The following is a 16533-nucleotide window of genomic DNA, read 5'->3' on the forward strand; positions in this document are numbered from 1 at the left end:
TGCTCTCACGTTGAGGCAGTACTAGGAAAATGGAGAATGATTCCGAAGTAAGAAAACACTTCTCAGGAGGTAAGGAATGCACACAGTCCTCATCTGAGTGTTTTAATGAGTGCCAGAAAATTGAGTGATATGCAGCAAGGGCTCAACCCAGGAGCCTGCCTCATTAAACAAGGGATTGCTATTCTTTTTTTGCTGTGAAGTAGGTAGTGTGCTTTCATGTGCCCATCTTAGATGATGTACTCCTTCATTCTCCATCCCAAGGAACAGGTTGTACTTCAGGGTTTCAATGGGACTTGCTTTTCAATTACCCAAAAAAAGTAAAAAAGCCAATAAGCTGTATGTCCAATTTCAAGAACAAACTGAATGGAGGAAAAAATATGTTTTCTTAGGTGGAAAAAAAGTTAAAATTACAATGCTTCAGGATTTGGCAGGTGTGTGAAGATAAAGTTTCTCTGAATGAAACTCTGAATGTGTAGGACAAGTGTCAGTAGGGGAAATGGGATTCCAGGATGTTACATTTCATTAAAATTAATGGGAATTTAAAAAATTGTACTAGCCCTGATCAATGGAATAACTTGTAATTTCTCTACAAAGTTTTTAATTTTGTTCACCTCTATGATGGTCCATGTTAATAATCAATTTCTTGACTAGAATTTAAGGTGAAGATGTGTGGGAAATGACACTGTCACATTTCTCATTTGCAAATCTGATCACCCCTTCCCTCCACTTCTGGGCAGGACATGGCACAGCAGTAGAGTAAGAGGCTTGGACAGAGACAGCCCCTTTCAATCTGTTCCCAAGTCACCAGAGGCTATGTGCGCAAACACAGAGCTGAATGATGAGATGCTGAAGGTTGGCATACCAAGGGAGCCAAGGTGTAGCTGCTGGGAACCTTGTGGCTTTTCATACTTCCTGGTCAGTGATTAGAATTAGCACTGACTTGTTAGGATGTGGTATCACTTCAATAAGCAATGATGGTTCTATAACTGATGGAACTCAGAGCTAAAAGAGGTTGTTTGAGGTGTGCCCCTGATAAGAGACAGCTGGTTATTTGGGCACGGCATGCAGCTGAAATCAATATGTGTTTTGCTGTAGGCCTTAGAGATGGCTGAGCTGCTGGAAAGGAGCTAAGCTGGCAAAGGCATGCAACTTCCTGGGAATGCAGGTAGATATCCAGCAGAGAGTAAGAGCACCTGAGCTACAAATGCAAGGCACACCTTAGAAGTCAATTGTGCATCTGCCTACATCCTTAAATGCACCTGCAACTTTGGTACTACACAACTGCTTTATGTCTTGCCTCCTTGACAATAAGTACATGCACCTCTCATCATGGCCTAAACCATGTGTTCAACCTGCTAGTTCTATGTTTTTGTTGCCCTCTTTTTTTTAATGCTGTAATCAGTTTCAATACTTGCATATGTTAACCATATTATATATTTTATATGTGGCCCAAGACTCTTTCTCTTCACTCAGTGTGGCTTAGGCAAGCCTAAAGGTTGGACAGCCATGGAAACTTTTCTGAAGCAGAACAGAAATTGCACCCAGGGGTCAAACCCTGACTCTGTGCTGCCCACTTCATCCCGCTGTGGTGAGGAGGCCCCAGCAGTGTGGCACAGATGCAGCCTGTCACAAGGTGCTCTGCTGGGTGGAAATGCTCTGAAGGTGCATTTGTGGCTAGAGGTGTTCAGTGGCAGGGAGTGCTGGCTAAAGGTACTCCCAGCTGGTAATGGTTTGAAAAAGCAAAGCTACTAGACAAGGGGGTGGGGGAAAGAAAGAGAGCAAGGCATTAGATTATCTAGATATTAGTGATTGTGCAGGGAGTTACAGCTTTATAGTTTTGTGGGGAAATTTATCTTGCCTTAGGGAGCTTGGCTACAGGGCAACAGTGCCTATCAGTCTAAATTCTAAATGCTTTTCTGGCTCTCTGTCAGATTTTGCAGATGTTTCTTGTGTGCTTAGACACTGCTCCTGCCCAGCAATTCAATGAGGTAAGTTTTCTACCCAGCACTGAAGTACAGCCACTTCAAGAAGTAGTGATGCTGATTGACCATTTGGACTTGGTTTTTAAACGTAGAGTCTGTGAGGGGAAAGCAATCACTAAAAATAACAACTCCAGCAAAGTAAGACATGTTTTGTTTGTACCTGTGAGTGGGAACCATGTTAACAGTGACCAGCTCAAGTTTTTGTGACAACTTTACCACCAGTGTAAACTAAATTCTGCTACCTGTAGCCCAGCTCATATCTTTCAAGTAAGCCTGCATATTCATAGAATCCAATGATCCAGCCTATCCAGATCCCTCTGTAGGACCTTCCTATCCTCAGGTAGATGAACACTTCCCCCCAGCTTGGTGTTATCTGCAAACTTACTGGGAGTGCAATCATCCAGACTGTCAATAAAGGTATTAAAGAGGATGGGCCCCAATACTGGCCCCTGGGGAACATCATTTGCAACTGTTTGCAGCTGGATTTAACTCCATTCATCATTGCTCTCTGGGTTTTGCTAAAGCCTAGGAAGACTATGCCCACAGCCTTTCTCTCATCCACCAGGTGAGTCACTCAGTCATAGCAGGAGATGAGGTTGGTCAAGCAGGAAATTCCCTGTTTTCCCAAGGAGGAAGAGCCATTACTTCAGTAAGAACTATCAGCTCTGTGCTTTTTAATAGAATTATTAAAGCTGGAAAAGATCTAGTCCAGCTGTTGACCCATCACCAGCATGCCTGATACACCATCCTAAAATTAAGTTCATCTGTATCAGTGCTTCTGAGAAAATCATGCTGTGTTATTGATAGGTTCAAGGACTGACTTATGGATCAGTGAGCTGGAAAACATGGAAGTGATGCACTATATAAATTTCTTTGTCTCCCTCATTTTTAAATGAGGCATTAAAGACAAAGTGATAACACTTTAAAATCTTATCTTTTGGGAGGTTTTTGATGCATTGGTGGCTTTATTGCTGAATATCCTAATTATTGTGTTAGGAAACTTCGAATAGTTTAGCTGAATTTGTGTCACTAAATATAGAAGAAGATTCTTTATGGGGAAAAAAAAAAAAAAAAGATGTACATGGCTGAAGCTTGATGTTGTTTGGTTGTGGGACTCCTTAAGTTAACTTATTAAATGTCCACTGTTTGACTTGCAAAGCTGTTATAAAACATTCTGATCTGCTATAATCTTAAATTTTTTTGAGTTTGTACCATTATACTGTGCAGAGAATTAAAGCACCTGCCAAAGAAAAAAATTAAAAATTACTCTTCTCCTTCACTCTGAATTTGCAAAATTGGAGAATAACAGCTGTTCCAGTGTGAACAAAAAAATGTATCTGGCAGGTGGTGCCATGTATGTATGTCTAATTGTAGCCCAGCCATCTGCTATTTGGTTACCAAACAGCAAAGAGAATGAGAAACTGGAAGTTTTGCCTCAGGAAATTACCACAGTTATAGATGAGAGTAACCTGCGTAGCTAGGAGCAGCGAGATGCATCCTTTTTCTTGCTTGAAATGTTTCTGTTTTTTGACTATCACTATCTAGAGGAGCTGGCTATAGCTGCCAAGCATACTGGTGACATAATTGCATGTTCACTGCAGGGTTCAGTGCAAGTAAACCTGACTGATGGACTGTCCATCACAGTGACATGGAGCTCATAGTCCAGAGATTGCAAAGCAGTGATATGTATGCTTAAGGAGCTTACACTGCACACAGTGAATCTTCTACATGTGCCTGCTCACACCTGCACTGAGAAGGAGCAGCGAAATGAAGACGTATTTTCATCTGAACAGTCCTGATGGTAATCCATTTCAGCTCTGAGTAGAATGTTTCTATGCAGCCTTCCCTTGGCCCCTGTCCAGGAAGTATTGTTTGTTTGGATTTCTGATTACCAAAATACTCTGCTTATTCCCTCAAACAAAGAAAGCCTTTACTTGAGACATCCTGTGGGGGAGGATTTTGACAAAGATGGAGAAATTCTCGTTCCTCTAAGACAAGAGAAAGAGAACTATTGTCCACAGGGATGAAGTAAAGAAATGGGGAAATTCAGAGCTTTAAAATGCGTAGTCTTGCAATTAGGAGAAAGAACAAAACCTTCCATGATGAAATGTCAGTTACTGGGGATAATGGTTCAGGTATAAGTCAACCACGAGTCACCATGAGCAGTTAGTGTAAAGTGGTTGTGAAAGAGGCATGTATTAGGATGTACATTTCCCACAGATACGATAAATATTCCTTCTTTGATATAAAACACCTAGTGAGTGTTCCTACTGCAGGGAAGGATGGGACTAGTCTCTTGTACAAGAGAAAACCCAAAGAACATGAAGTTTATCTGCAGTGATTAGATTCTGGAATGATTTTCCTCTGGGAGAAATAGTACTGAAACCTGACTTTTCACAATGCAGTGTAAGTTCATGATGTAAGCTCATGATGGGGAATTGAATAATGTAGTGTCTGTAATAGCAGGGGATCATGTTCAGTGACCTAGGAGATCCCTTCCAGCTCTGCATTCCTTATCCAAAAATGGCCTACTCTGCAAATCTGCCCTGTATAAATAGTCTTCAAAGAAACTCTAATGTCAACAGTAGAGTTGCTGGTAACACTAGAGGGATGTCTAGAGTGGTCATACCACAGGGAAAGTATTGTCATAGCTGCTTGTTCTGCATCAAATGTCTGCACAATCTGTAGGAATGAGTTTAGAAAATGGATTTGATATGTTAAGCAGAGCTGGATTTGGAGATGGCAGAAACCTGACAGGCGCTTAATTTCTAAGGGAGGAAGAAAGTGGAGTTTGAGTACAGTGTAACCTATGGCAGGAGAAAAGATGTAACAGATTGGAAAGGCAATGCTATGCAATATTTTTTCATGTTTTACGAGGTGAAGTGCTCTAAGTCTACTAGATTAGTCTTCTTTGGTCAGTATGCTTTTTCAATTGCTTTGAAATGTGAATGAGGACCACTATGACGAACGGCTTCACCAATAGTCTAGATGGAGAGAGAAAAGGGTGGCATGGGGATTGTGCTCTGTGAAAGGACTGATATTGGAAAAAATACAGTAAAAATGAAAAAGACACACACTCTACTTTGGGAGCACTGAAAAAAGAAAATTGTTGCTGCTTTTGATGTTACAGATTGCTGGTGAGATGCTGACTGCAAAGAAATGCACAATAAAATCAGCAAGAGAATTCCGGAGTTCCTGTGTACAAGAGCTGGTAAGAAACCTCATGTTGCTGCATTGTTTTCCATGAAGCTCCGGCGCCCTGGGAAAAATGACCAGCTGGATAGGAATATTACTGATGGACACTCTGGAGTCAATGTTGTGAAGGTTGATCGGAGCACAGTGTGCATGTGGCATGTGATTCTCTTCTCACTTAGGTTGTGAAGCATTACACAAAGGTAAACTCAGCCCAACTGAGGGGAGAGCTGACTCCCAGCTGCTCCATCTCCAGGACTGATGGTGATTTATTTTAATCACATAAACTGTCAGTTTCTGCCCCATTTTTCACTGAGCCCCTGGAGGTATAATTTGTTTGCATTTCCTGTGATCAAATCAATCTTTCATCTTATTGTCAGTCATTCACTGATAGCAATCTTCCGTTAATTCTTTCTTTTAATGATCCTTTATCATGTAGATAAACCATAAAGTATTTCTTTGCCTGGAGGACACGAAGTGCTGCTAACTTAAACTGACTTATGAAATGGTTTTTCACACTTCCACTGGGCAGCACACTGCAGATACTTCTCAAAAATATTTAAAATCAAAGTATCCTGTATAATAGCACAAGCCCAAGAGCATTCTTTTTCCTTTGTTTCCCATTCTTTTTAAACTGGGTGAAATTTGGTCTTGTACAGTCCCAGTAGGATTATTTAACATTGAAACAGTCCTTGAAGGGCTTGCATAATTATAACCTGTTAAATAGTGCAATACTTTAAGAAGTTAGTGGAATGGAGTATCAGGAGTATGGCTAACAAGACATCCACAAACCTCTATTTTATTTAGCAATTTTTCTTCAGAACATTGGCCTAAGCAGTGTTCTGTAATGACCTGTAATGACAGGATTCTATCTGATTTCTGAGGGCCTTCGGTCAAACAGAAAGTAGAAGAGATTTTAATTACATTCTAAGAGCTGAGGTGGGTTGTTTTAAAGAGGATTTGACAACTCGAGGGGGCTGAATTGTTGACAGGTGAAGTGGGGCAGCTGTTAATGTCTTCAGATTGCCTGAAAAGACTGGCCTCTGCAGGGCAATGCTATCCAGCTATGTTGGGGGTAAGGCTACCCCAGCCTGACTGCCACTTTATCTGCTGTTGAATCCCACTGCTTTGATTCTGTAGGAGAATTGTTGAGAAGCGAATCAGGGAGTATAATATTTTAATTAGTTAAAATCAATTGTGCTTCCTGATCGTAGTAAATAATAAATAAGAGCAAATAACACAGAGTGAGAGTGCTGTTGTTATGCAGCTCAACATTATAAATATCAGAAGCCAGAGCCATGCTTTGTCAGTGCCTGTACACCTGTTGACCCTGAAGACCAGAGATTTTTCTTCTTTTGCAGTGAATCAACAGCTTCCAAGTCTTTCCAGTCCCAGAGACTTCAAGGAGGGGCAGCCCTACCATTCCTATACTCACACACACATCCATGCCCAAACATCAACCTAGGAATAGATGAGAGAGTACAAAGCACAACCCAGGAAGACTCTTTCATCACTTACTCAGATGGGAGGAAAACAAAAATCTTCTCAATCACCAGTCTGGTTTCACACTCAGCTCCAAGGATGGTCACAAAGGAAGAGCTGTGCTTCCTGTTGCTACAGGATGGAAATGGTATGGTATTCCCTGCTATCTTTCTTCTCAACGACCTTGTCTGTGCAGCCCCCTTATAAAACTGGTGCTGGGAAACCATTTCTCAGAGCTTTCACTGCGTGTTATTTTTACTGACAGACTGTAAAAGTGGCAAGAGATGCTTGTGAGTGCTACAAAGCTGAAGAAATTATCCTTTAATTTCCTCGTATGGATAGCAAAAAATGCATTTCAAGAGCTCAAGTATTTTACTCTGCCATGCTTTTGGGTAGTGCAAGACATCAAGTGGAACATGCATGGCAAGCAGATTGTAGCTTACTTCCATTCAAGCGTTTGGGGTGGAAAGGGAAGGCTCCCAGCACACCAGTGCCATGTGTAACACATCAGCTGCTCCCAGCCTCCAGCAGGGCAGCTGCCAGCCCCAAGGGGCCGGGGAGGGAGGCTCAGACTGGGATCAAGCTTGGAACTTGATTAAGGGAATAAGAGAGGCTGAGGCAGCTAAAGAACTACGGGTTTTCTTTCATCCTCCCCTCTTAACTGAAGCTCCTAGCCATGTTACAATTTCTACAAAGTGCCGGGGAATTTCATACAGTCTTTTCCCTGCTTTTCCCTGTAGCAATGTGTATAAGACAGCAATAACTTCAATTTGTTTTTCTTTATATAGTAATATCTTGTAGCCATATGTTTAAACTCTGTGTGTTTGGGAGCAATAGTAAAGCTGTTTGTTTTCTGATGCCAATGGATTCCCTGACTTGGAAGTGGTTTTGTCAGAGAAAATCCTTGTTTTTCTCACACTTTTGCTGTTCACTCTTTTGAACTGGTGTTGTTCTGTATGTGTTTTTAACCCACTTTGCTACTTTTCTGGTTGTAAACCATTAATGGCAGATGTTCAACACTGGGATTTGGGAGGAGAGCAGGGGGTGCTGCAAAATTCCTTTATCTCGAAGTATATGACTTCTCATCTAATTTTGTTTTAAATGAAATTTGTGACAATTTCTTTCCGATAACAAAACTGTCACTATCTCTTCCTTTCTATTCCCTAGCACTATAAGTAACACTTCTGTAAGATCCCAAGCCTGTTCCTAAAGTCACCAGAAGTCTATAGGGCTCTTCACAACATCTCCTGAAATCAATTCTGGTAGCAGTTTCACTGATAGACTGCTTTTTTTCCTACTACTGATATTCAAAATGACTTGCGTTTTCCAAGTAATCTGTGAGCATAAGGAGTTCTGGCAGAAGTGAGATAATCATGGATTATCTACACGAAGGTTTGCAGGGTCAAGAGCTTAACAGTACCTGTTTTTTAAATAGAAAGTGAAAAATGCAGAACACTTTCATTTCAAAAATACTTGCACAGAAACACAACAACTTGGTGGACAGAAAACTTCTGTACAGCTGCTGAATGCACCTGGGTGCTTCTAAAATAGGACTGTCCTGTGCAGAGAAATGCTGAGGACAGTCTGAGGATGGATGGTGGAGTTGTGAGGGTCCAAAAGAGCAGGGAATCTGCCAGTGAGAACTTCAGCATTAAGACAACACATCTACTGGGAATAAATAAAAAGGCATTGGTTTTGGTAGCAACTGTCAGCCTTCTGAATTTGCGCAAGTGCCATGTTCACTCAGATGGCAGAAACCTTGTTGAGATGCTATGGGGAGAAAAAAATACTTTGTAAAAGGATGTTAACACTGTAAAGAGCAGAACTCTGCTACCTGTGTTGTTTTCCTGGTTTATGCTGTATTTTCAACAATTAATATTTGTCCAGGCTCTGTCTAACTGCTCATGTAGAGAGGTAGGGAAGAAAAGGATTATACAGAAAAATACCTAGAGACAAAGGAGGATAGAGCTCTGGTAAAATATAACAGCTTGTGCTGTACTAAAGCTTCAAGCTGTGGCAAAGGGACAGGCCACAGATTAGATGAAGAATTTAGGCCAGTCAGTTTTTGTACACCTGTGTCAAAGGCTGTGGAGTTCCACAGGCATATCAGAGGGTGAAATACATTTCAGAAGCTTGTAGCTGGTCATGTTGGATTTGAAGATCTATTGCATGAACAATTTTCTTTCTTTCCTACAGGTCACATCGTGGTAAAATGGTTGTTTACTCTTCACCTTTGCTGCTAGATGATGTTCTGTAGCCCATACAGAAAAGGAAAACCAAAAGCAATACAGACTTTGGTTGGAACTGATACTGTCAGCATAATGAGGGTTTGTCATCAGGCACTCCATGGCAAGGATGTATCACCTTTCTGCTTCTCCTTTTTTAGAATTAAGAGTATTCTGGTGATGAGCCATTTGCTGCAAATACAGAGTTAGCAAGCAAGAGCACAGTCTAGATCTGGAGGGCTACATGCTGTAGGTCTGAGGAAATACTTCGATTCCTCCTTGCGTTGGATTCCCATCAGTTTGGAAAGAATTCCAAGTATAATCTTTGCATAATTTTTCTATCTTGGGCATTTTCCATGAGGGAGAGGCCAGTCAGATCTGGAGGCAGGATATAGATGAATACCAGCAATGATTCTTGCTAGCACCAAATGTCAGAGCTAGGAGAAGATGCTGATTTTCAAACGTTATCTGAAGCTAAGCTTTGCACTGTACCAAAAGCAACCCTTTTTTTATTAGGTGCTGCTGACTTGTGATACCACTCTGAAATGGATTGCACTTATATGATTTTTTCCTGTTCACCAAGATGCTGAAGCCAGTCCTATCAATCTGCCACTTTCTTCATACAGACAAAACATTCAACTAAATTTTAATACTTGTAGGGAATCCTCTTCTGATTCATCAAATTGCTTCTTAATGTTATACTTGTGGGGTCTGAGTGGAGCTGGACTGGAAGTGGCTGCCTTACCTTGCTGCAAAGCAGAAATATCTCCAAGTCAAATCTTAGATCAAACAGAGTCTAGGGATCAGCTGATGTAAATAAATGGGGGTTCACCATGTGATGAGGAGAGGAGGGAATCAGCTCTGTGTTGTAGATTTTTTTTTACTACTTAAAAAACATTTATCTCAAGTTTTAAATAGATGTCTAACTTGGTGTTCGTCCTTGAGAAATACTCTAGCTGTATATCTGAAGAGCACAAAATACTGATGCAATCAGTATTCTGCAACAACAGTAGCTTTTACACCAGCAGACTCTGAAGCACATTCTCACGTGCTCCTGGAGGCAGCTTTTCAGGCACGCACTCCTGCATGTGCACCTTAGGAGCCCTCTATCTGACAGCAGAATTCCCAAAATGGGCAGTGGCTCCTTGATGCCTGCTGTTATGGTGTGCAGCTGAGCAGCGATACTTGGCTCCTTGGAGCTGTCATACTCATAGGCTCTCACAGAACACTGTGTGGCCTGCGGGCAGCTGCAATTAATGTTATTGTAGGTGAGCCTAGCAACTCTGCTTGTTCACTGACACCCCCGTCTTTGCAGCCTGTGACATGGGAGGGAAGTGATGTCTGTCAACACGCCTATTTTTAAAACGTTTAACACTCTGAATTAAGACCTGGCATGTTCTGACAAGGTAAATCATCCTTTTTGAAATGGCCTTGGCTTGCTGCCTCATTCATTCTCGTGAGTGTTGTTTGTACTAGCAGGTTGTTACTTCAACAGAGCAACGTCACCTAGTGCACTTAAGCTTTATACGTACTGTACCTGCAGGACACCCTGCAGCCAGCCAGGAAGGGTCAACAGCCTGTGTCTGAGGTGCACTAGAGAACTAACCATTCCTTCCTTCTGTTTAAGGTTGTTTCTGATCTGTGCTCTTTGGAGGAGGACAGTGTGTGAGTGTGGAAGGGGAAATAGTATAAATGTCAGATTTGAAATAGATACGAAGGAGATACTGCCTGGGATTGGGTATATCTCCACTTTAAACACGGAGAAGCGTTTAAAGCAACATATGGCTAGATGCTTCTGTCGTACCATACTTCAGACTGAGTCCAGACTGGTTTTGCTGAGTTCAGTGGACAGCATAATCTCTTTGGATTTTGAATGGCAAGTATCAGCTTCTTGTCACAGGACCATATAATATACTTCAAAGAAAGAATTCTTCAGATCAAGCTGGTGGGTCACTACGATGCATACTGCTGAGACACGAGGCACTCGATGCGCTCTGCGTAAAGCCTAAGTGTGCCTGAAGGGCCTTGCCACTCACGTGCTTTTGCTGCCAAGCGGCATTCATTCTTCTGTTCTTTCATTCATTTGTTCAGAGGAGCAAGGACACTTATAAAATTGCATAGGAACTGGCCTTTGCTGATGAGACAAAATACCAGCTGCTACACGGTATGAAATAGCGTAAGAAAGAAAGTTTTCAGACTAGATTTGTTGGACCTCTGCAACTCCCGAGCATGCTACACAAATGACTGATCTAGGCTGGAAGTGGTGAGCAGGCTGCTATGAGACCTTTGTCCAAATGACAGGAATGAATCAATGTGCTAAATATTTGCTTATGATATTGATATCTAACAAAAAAATTCCAAATGCCTCTCAGTCTATTGATGTTTTTTCAGGAAACTACAACTGAATGGCTGTTGGAAGTCTTTGCCACCTCATCCCTGCTGTCCTTGCAAGTTCCCTATTACTCCCTATACAGTCGACAGTCCAAAAAGGTTTCTTTTTCTCTTGCTGGTCTTGGCTGGATGTGCCAGGCAGGAAGGGTGAAGTCTGAGTTTCTTCCAGGGAGCTGGGGACTCTATTGGGACTGCCAAGCCCTAGGGGAGGTGATGTGCCCTGAGCTGGGGTGGGGAGCTCCTGTGCTGTGCGTCTGCACCTCAGGACCCACCATCTCCCCGGGGTGAAAGGCTTTCCCTTGGGTTTCCTTCCAGTCCCTTGAGCCAATCACTGCCATAAATGGCCAATGGGCTGGAGCACCTCTCCTATTATAGAAAGGTTGAGGGAGCTGGGCTTGTTCAGCTTGGAGAAGAGAAGGCTGCAAGGAGAGCTCATTGTGACCTTCCAGTACTTGAAGAAAGCTTACAGACAGGAAGGCAATCAACTTTTTACACAGTCTGCTAGTTATAGGACAAGGGGGAATGGCTTTAAATTGGGGTCCATCAAAAGAGGGGTGGCCAGCAGGGACAGGGAGGTGATTGTCCCCCTCTACTCTGCTCTTGTGAAGCACCATCTGGAGTACTGCATCCAAGTCTGGAGTCCCCAGTACAAAAAAGGCAGGGAGCTGTTGGAGAGGGTCCAGAAGAGGGCCACAAAGGTGATCAGGGGACTGGAGCACCTCCCTTATGAAGACAGGCTGAGGGAGCTGGGCTGGTTCAGCCTGGAGAAAAGAAGGCTGCAGGGTGACCTCATTGCAGCCTTTCAGTACCTAAAGGGAGCCTACAAACAGGAGGGGAATCAACTCTTGGAAAGGGTTGATAACTGCAGGTCAAGGGGAAATGGTTTTAAGTTCAGGGAAGGAAGATTTAGGTTGAATGCCAGGGGGAAGTTCTTTACAGAGAGAGTGGTGAGGTACTGGAACAGCTGCCCAGAGAGGCTGTGGATGCCCCATCCCTGGAGGTGCTCAACGCTAGACTGGATGGGGCCCTGGGCAGCCTGGTCTGCTGGGAGACAGCCAACCTATAGCAGGGGATGGGTGGGCTTCAAGGTATCTCTCAGCCTAAGCCATTCTATGATAGATGAACACCTGGAGCACATCTCTGGATTAGTGTAAATACTCCACAGAGATGTCTTCTACCAAGACAGCTGCACTGGACAAGCTGTGCAGTTGTGCAGGCTAAGGATGCTTTCCTTCCATTACAGAAATAGCCTACAGTAGTTGGGTGTGGGGTGCGCACGCATATTATCTTCATGCTCGGCAGCTTGTAGAGCTACCCGTGTTTCTTTAACAAATAAGCAGGGCATTGCTTTGTTTGCGGGAGAATGAAATCATTTGTAAACTATAAACCCTGAATCAAGAACTTCCGGTGGATGAGGCCGGGAAGCCTTCACGCTCGAGGCCGGCGCAGCCCCGGGAGCCGCAGCACGGGGCCGGCAGGGGGCGCCAGGGGGCCGCCGCTGCTCCGCGGCTCCGGGAACGAAAGCGGCGTGGAGCTGCCGAACAGCGGCTGGGCTCGGCCGGCCCCGCGTCACACGGCTGGGGGCTTCCCGCTGCCCCGGCTCGTACAGCACCGGTGGTGGAGTTCCTCCTGATGTTCGGTACGGGGGGGTGGGAAAGCCTCAGCCACGAGTTGTAGCCTTTCCCGTTTAGAAGAGGCTTATTGCAGGCGTTTTTATAGCAACAGGAAGCTTACTTGCTTTTTAATTATGCTCTGAAACTAATAGAGGAAAAGAGCAATGCTTTTGAAGGCAGGAAGCTAAGCAGCTAATCATGCGCTGGAGTGCCTATTCCCAGGGAGATGTACAAGTGCTCCAGGGCCGCTGAGCTGCCAGCACAGCAGCTGTCTAGCTGTCTGTAAATGGCCACAGCATGGCTGGTAGGGGGGGTTCACAGCACCCACCGTTAGGCACCTGCTTGCCCTCAGTCACCGGAGGGAGGGGGATGACAGATGAGGGGATTTGGGGAAGCTCTAGCGATTTTTTTTAATAAGCGTAGATGAAGGCTAAATGGAACCTAAAGCAGAGTAGCTGATTTACTACACCATGCCACTGTGGCCAGCTCTGGGCAACATCTGTGAATTGTCACTAGAAATAATAAGCTTCCCACTAGAAAGCCCCAATTTCTTCACTTTTTTCCATTTTAAGAGGCCAATCTTTCTTTGATATTAAAGGCAGAGGCATGGGACGAAGCTCCCTTACTCTGTAGAAGTACTGTGGTACGCAGTACAGGATGTGGTGCTACACCATCCCAGTGCCACTGCAGTGTGTGCCATGCAGCTCTGCTGCCCAAAGGAGCGTGCTCCCATGTGCTGGAGAAGGCGCAGGATTCCCCTCCAGTCTCCTCTGCATTAACTTGCAGAGCGCTTTTGGGTGTTTTGATTGTGTCTTATTTAACCCCCTAGTGGATGATTACGAAAGTGAAGCTTGTAAAATGAGCAGCAGCGAGGCAGGGCTCAGCCCCAGGACACGTGTGTTCCCAGCTGAACCTTTCAGCAGGTTCAAAATGTTCCCTGCCCCTGAAACCCACTTGATCTGCTTCCTTTGAGCACATCCAGTCTATTCCAAGCCAAGTAAACATGAACTTTAGCTCTTCGGGGAGAAAGACAAAATTGTTCCTGTCACTGCGGTACAGGCATTCAGCTTCAGCTGAGCTTCGGCTAACCTCTCACAGGTGTGTAGTGAAGGTTTCTCTTAGCAGCCTTTAGCACAGTCATAAAGAGTCTGCAGAGCTCCATTTGTGTTCTGCTGCATTGCAGAACTGTGCTGGGAAAGCTCACGGATCCCACCGTGCTCTGTGCGATGTCCCATAAGGGACATGCATGCCTGCATTTTTAAGATGCTCCTTGTCAAGGTGACTTGCAAAAGCGTTTCTTTGCCCCTTTTCTACTTATTTCGTCCACATTCTGGTTGCACCCTGCTCTGTAGCAGCGACAGGTGCTGCCTCGGGGCTTAGTTATCTCGTGCTCTTTGTGGATAGCACGGCGAGGGGACGCGCACCCCGATGCAGAAAAGCAGCCACGTCTTTTTCAAATGAGGTGGGAAAACTGCGCTCCACGCTTCTACTGCTCTTAGTTTGGAAAACAGCCAGGCTCTCAAGAAGAAAGGAAACACTGAGACAATTCTGCCTTTGTACTGCGTTTGATAGATAATCTCGAAAGCGGCCGCGAATGAAAAGCAGCTGGAAACGGGGAGGACGAGGGACTTCCTCCCGCAGGGGCGGCTGTGGGTCAGGGTGAGCTCTCCCAGCCGGCGCTGCTCTGCGAGGGCGCGAGGCGCAAATCGAGAAGAGCTTTTTCGCCAAGTGCTCGTTTTGCGACCGCTCCATCCCGAGCCGCTCCAGGCTCGGCTCAGAGCGCGGCGGCACAGCGGGACGTTCCGGCCCGCAGCCCCCCGTTCGCCTCCCGGTCCCCTCCCTCCCTCCCTCGTCGGGACGGCGCCCGGCGCCGCTAAAAGGACCGGCAGCCGCGGAGACACCGGAGTGGAGAGCCGCTGGCAGCCGGCGAGGTAGGGCCTGGGCTCGGCTCGGGGGGAGCACGGAGGGGTCGCTCGGGGAGGGCTCCCGGTAGCGACTCGATGTCGTTGAGCCTCTCTTTTGGTGGCTTCATTTTGTCCTTGCGGCAAAATCCATGAGACCTTACTGACGGCAGCGTGTCGAGCAGAGACTGCTTTGGACGTGCGGACTGCATTTGTGTCGGTCCCGCCGTTCTCAGCATCCTCAGTGCTTTGCTTTGTTGCAGCGTGCCTGGGAAGCACGTTAATGTAGTTTTGCATTTCTGTATCTACAGGTAGTTTTGCCTTCTCGGCTCTTCCCCTTTGCGGACCTCCCGTCTGGGTGCAACGATGTGGTTCTTGGACAAGATCAGAGCGTCGCAGGGAAGCAGGAACCTCCCGTGTGCCTCCTTCCTGGGCCTGCCACCTGGCCAACATCTGCTGGAAAAAGCCCGCCTGGGGGCTGCTGCTTTTCCCAACGTGCTCACCCCGGACAGAATCCCGGAATTCTGCATCCCCCCCCGGCTAAGCACCGCTGCTCCTGCTCAGGGTCCCAGCTCCCGCCAGCACCACAGTTCGGGGGATGCATATCTCAAGTCCTCTGACCACAGCTCCAGCTCTTCTTTGCCCCACTTCATCCAGGTGGAAAGTGCTGAAGAGTTCCCAGCGCTGGAGGAAGAAGGCACCAACTCAGACCCGCAGTCCCAAGCCGCGCTCTCCCTGCCTCACTTCCCCAGAGCTCCCACTTCCTACGGCTTCTGCACTTTGCTGGAGAGTCCCCACACCAGAAGAAAGGAATCGATCTTCCACGGTGACACGTGCGGGGCTCTGCCCAGCCTGACGCTGCCTCGATCCAGAGCTAACACATTCGGTGGCAAAGGGAACACATCCAATCCCATTGCTATCAGCTTCACTTCGGTAAGGCTGCCTCCCAGGCACCTGCACAGGCAGGGTGCTTGCGACAGCGACACTGCCTCCTCCAGCGACTCCTCTCCTTTCAGCTCCCCACTTCTCAGCAGATCGCCTCCCAGATCCTGCTCCTTGATCAAGGCACGAAGTCAGGAAGGATTGCTCTGCCGAGCACTAAAGGCCAAGAACAAATCTGGCATGTCCAGGAATAATTCTCTGTCTACAGAGGAGAGCAGCTCCACTGATAACAGCCCCAGTGCCATCAGGCGGGCCTCAGAGGGGCTGCTCGCCGCACGGAGCTGCAGTGTGTCTTGTTCTCCCCTCTTTCCCCTGGACTTTGCCCGTGGCCGGCGGAGACTGGTGGGAGAGAGCACGGTAGTCATGGACAAGGGGGGCATGTTGAGACTGTCAGCTGAATACTGCTCAGAAAATGAAAGGCTGAGGATCCGTCTGATCAGTGCAGAGGGTTTATATGATGACTCTGTAGAGCCCAAAAACATAAACTGCTGCATTACCCTCTCCCTGGTGCCAGGGAAAACTCAGAAACAGAGAAGCACTGTTATAAAGAGAAGCAGGAATCCCATCTTCAATGAGGACTTCTTTTTTGATGGCATTGCAGAAGAAGAACTCCTCAGCCACTCTGTGAGGATGAAAGCAACAAATAAAGGGTGCAGCATGAAACGGGACTACACCTTAGGAGAACAGGAATTGTCTTTAATGAGTATGTTGTCCTTGTAATACTTCAAACAGACTGATTTTTGTATTCTGAAAGTTTTCTACTAAATAAAGTTTTGGTTTCTTTTTCTTATAGAATACTTGAAAA

At 45.6% G+C, this 16533-nt stretch overlaps 1 protein-coding gene and 1 long non-coding RNA gene across 4 annotated transcripts; both read left to right on the top strand.

Moving 5' to 3' along the window:
* The first annotated feature begins 958 nt into the window (after positions 1–958).
* LOC109369608 lies at positions 959–8608 on the top strand. Its single transcript, XR_002118880.1, has 4 exons — positions 959–1165; positions 1932–1988; positions 5113–5193; positions 6536–8608. It is a non-coding gene; the product is annotated as an uncharacterized LOC109369608 (long non-coding RNA).
* A 4216-nt stretch (positions 8609–12824) lies between these two features.
* On the top strand, positions 12825–16533 carry LOC100539718 (C2 calcium-dependent domain-containing protein 4C-like). 3 transcript variants are annotated; one of them, XM_010717309.3, is made up of 2 exons: positions 12825–12911; positions 15098–16533. In XM_010717309.3, the coding sequence occupies exon 2, from the start codon at positions 15153–15155 to the stop codon at positions 16446–16448; it is 1296 nt and encodes a 431-aa protein (XP_010715611.1). In that variant the 5' UTR covers positions 12825–12911; positions 15098–15152; the 3' UTR covers positions 16449–16533. The 3 variants fall into 3 exon arrangements, with proteins under 3 accessions (XP_010715611.1, XP_010715610.1, XP_010715609.1); XM_010717308.3 differs by lacking the exon at positions 12825–12911 and adding an exon at positions 13303–13983; XM_010717307.3 differs by lacking the exon at positions 12825–12911 and adding an exon at positions 14740–14816.

Source organism: Meleagris gallopavo, chromosome 12 (assembly GCF_000146605.3).
Source record: "Meleagris gallopavo isolate NT-WF06-2002-E0010 breed Aviagen turkey brand Nicholas breeding stock chromosome 12, Turkey_5.1, whole genome shotgun sequence".
Taxonomy (NCBI): Eukaryota; Metazoa; Chordata; class Aves; order Galliformes; family Phasianidae; genus Meleagris; species Meleagris gallopavo.

Excerpts from the sequence above, each read along its gene's own strand:
- LOC100539718 (XM_010717309.3), top strand. The coding sequence starts at position 15,153 with ATGTGGTTCTTGGACAAGATCAGAGCGTCGCAGGGAAGCAGGAACCTC.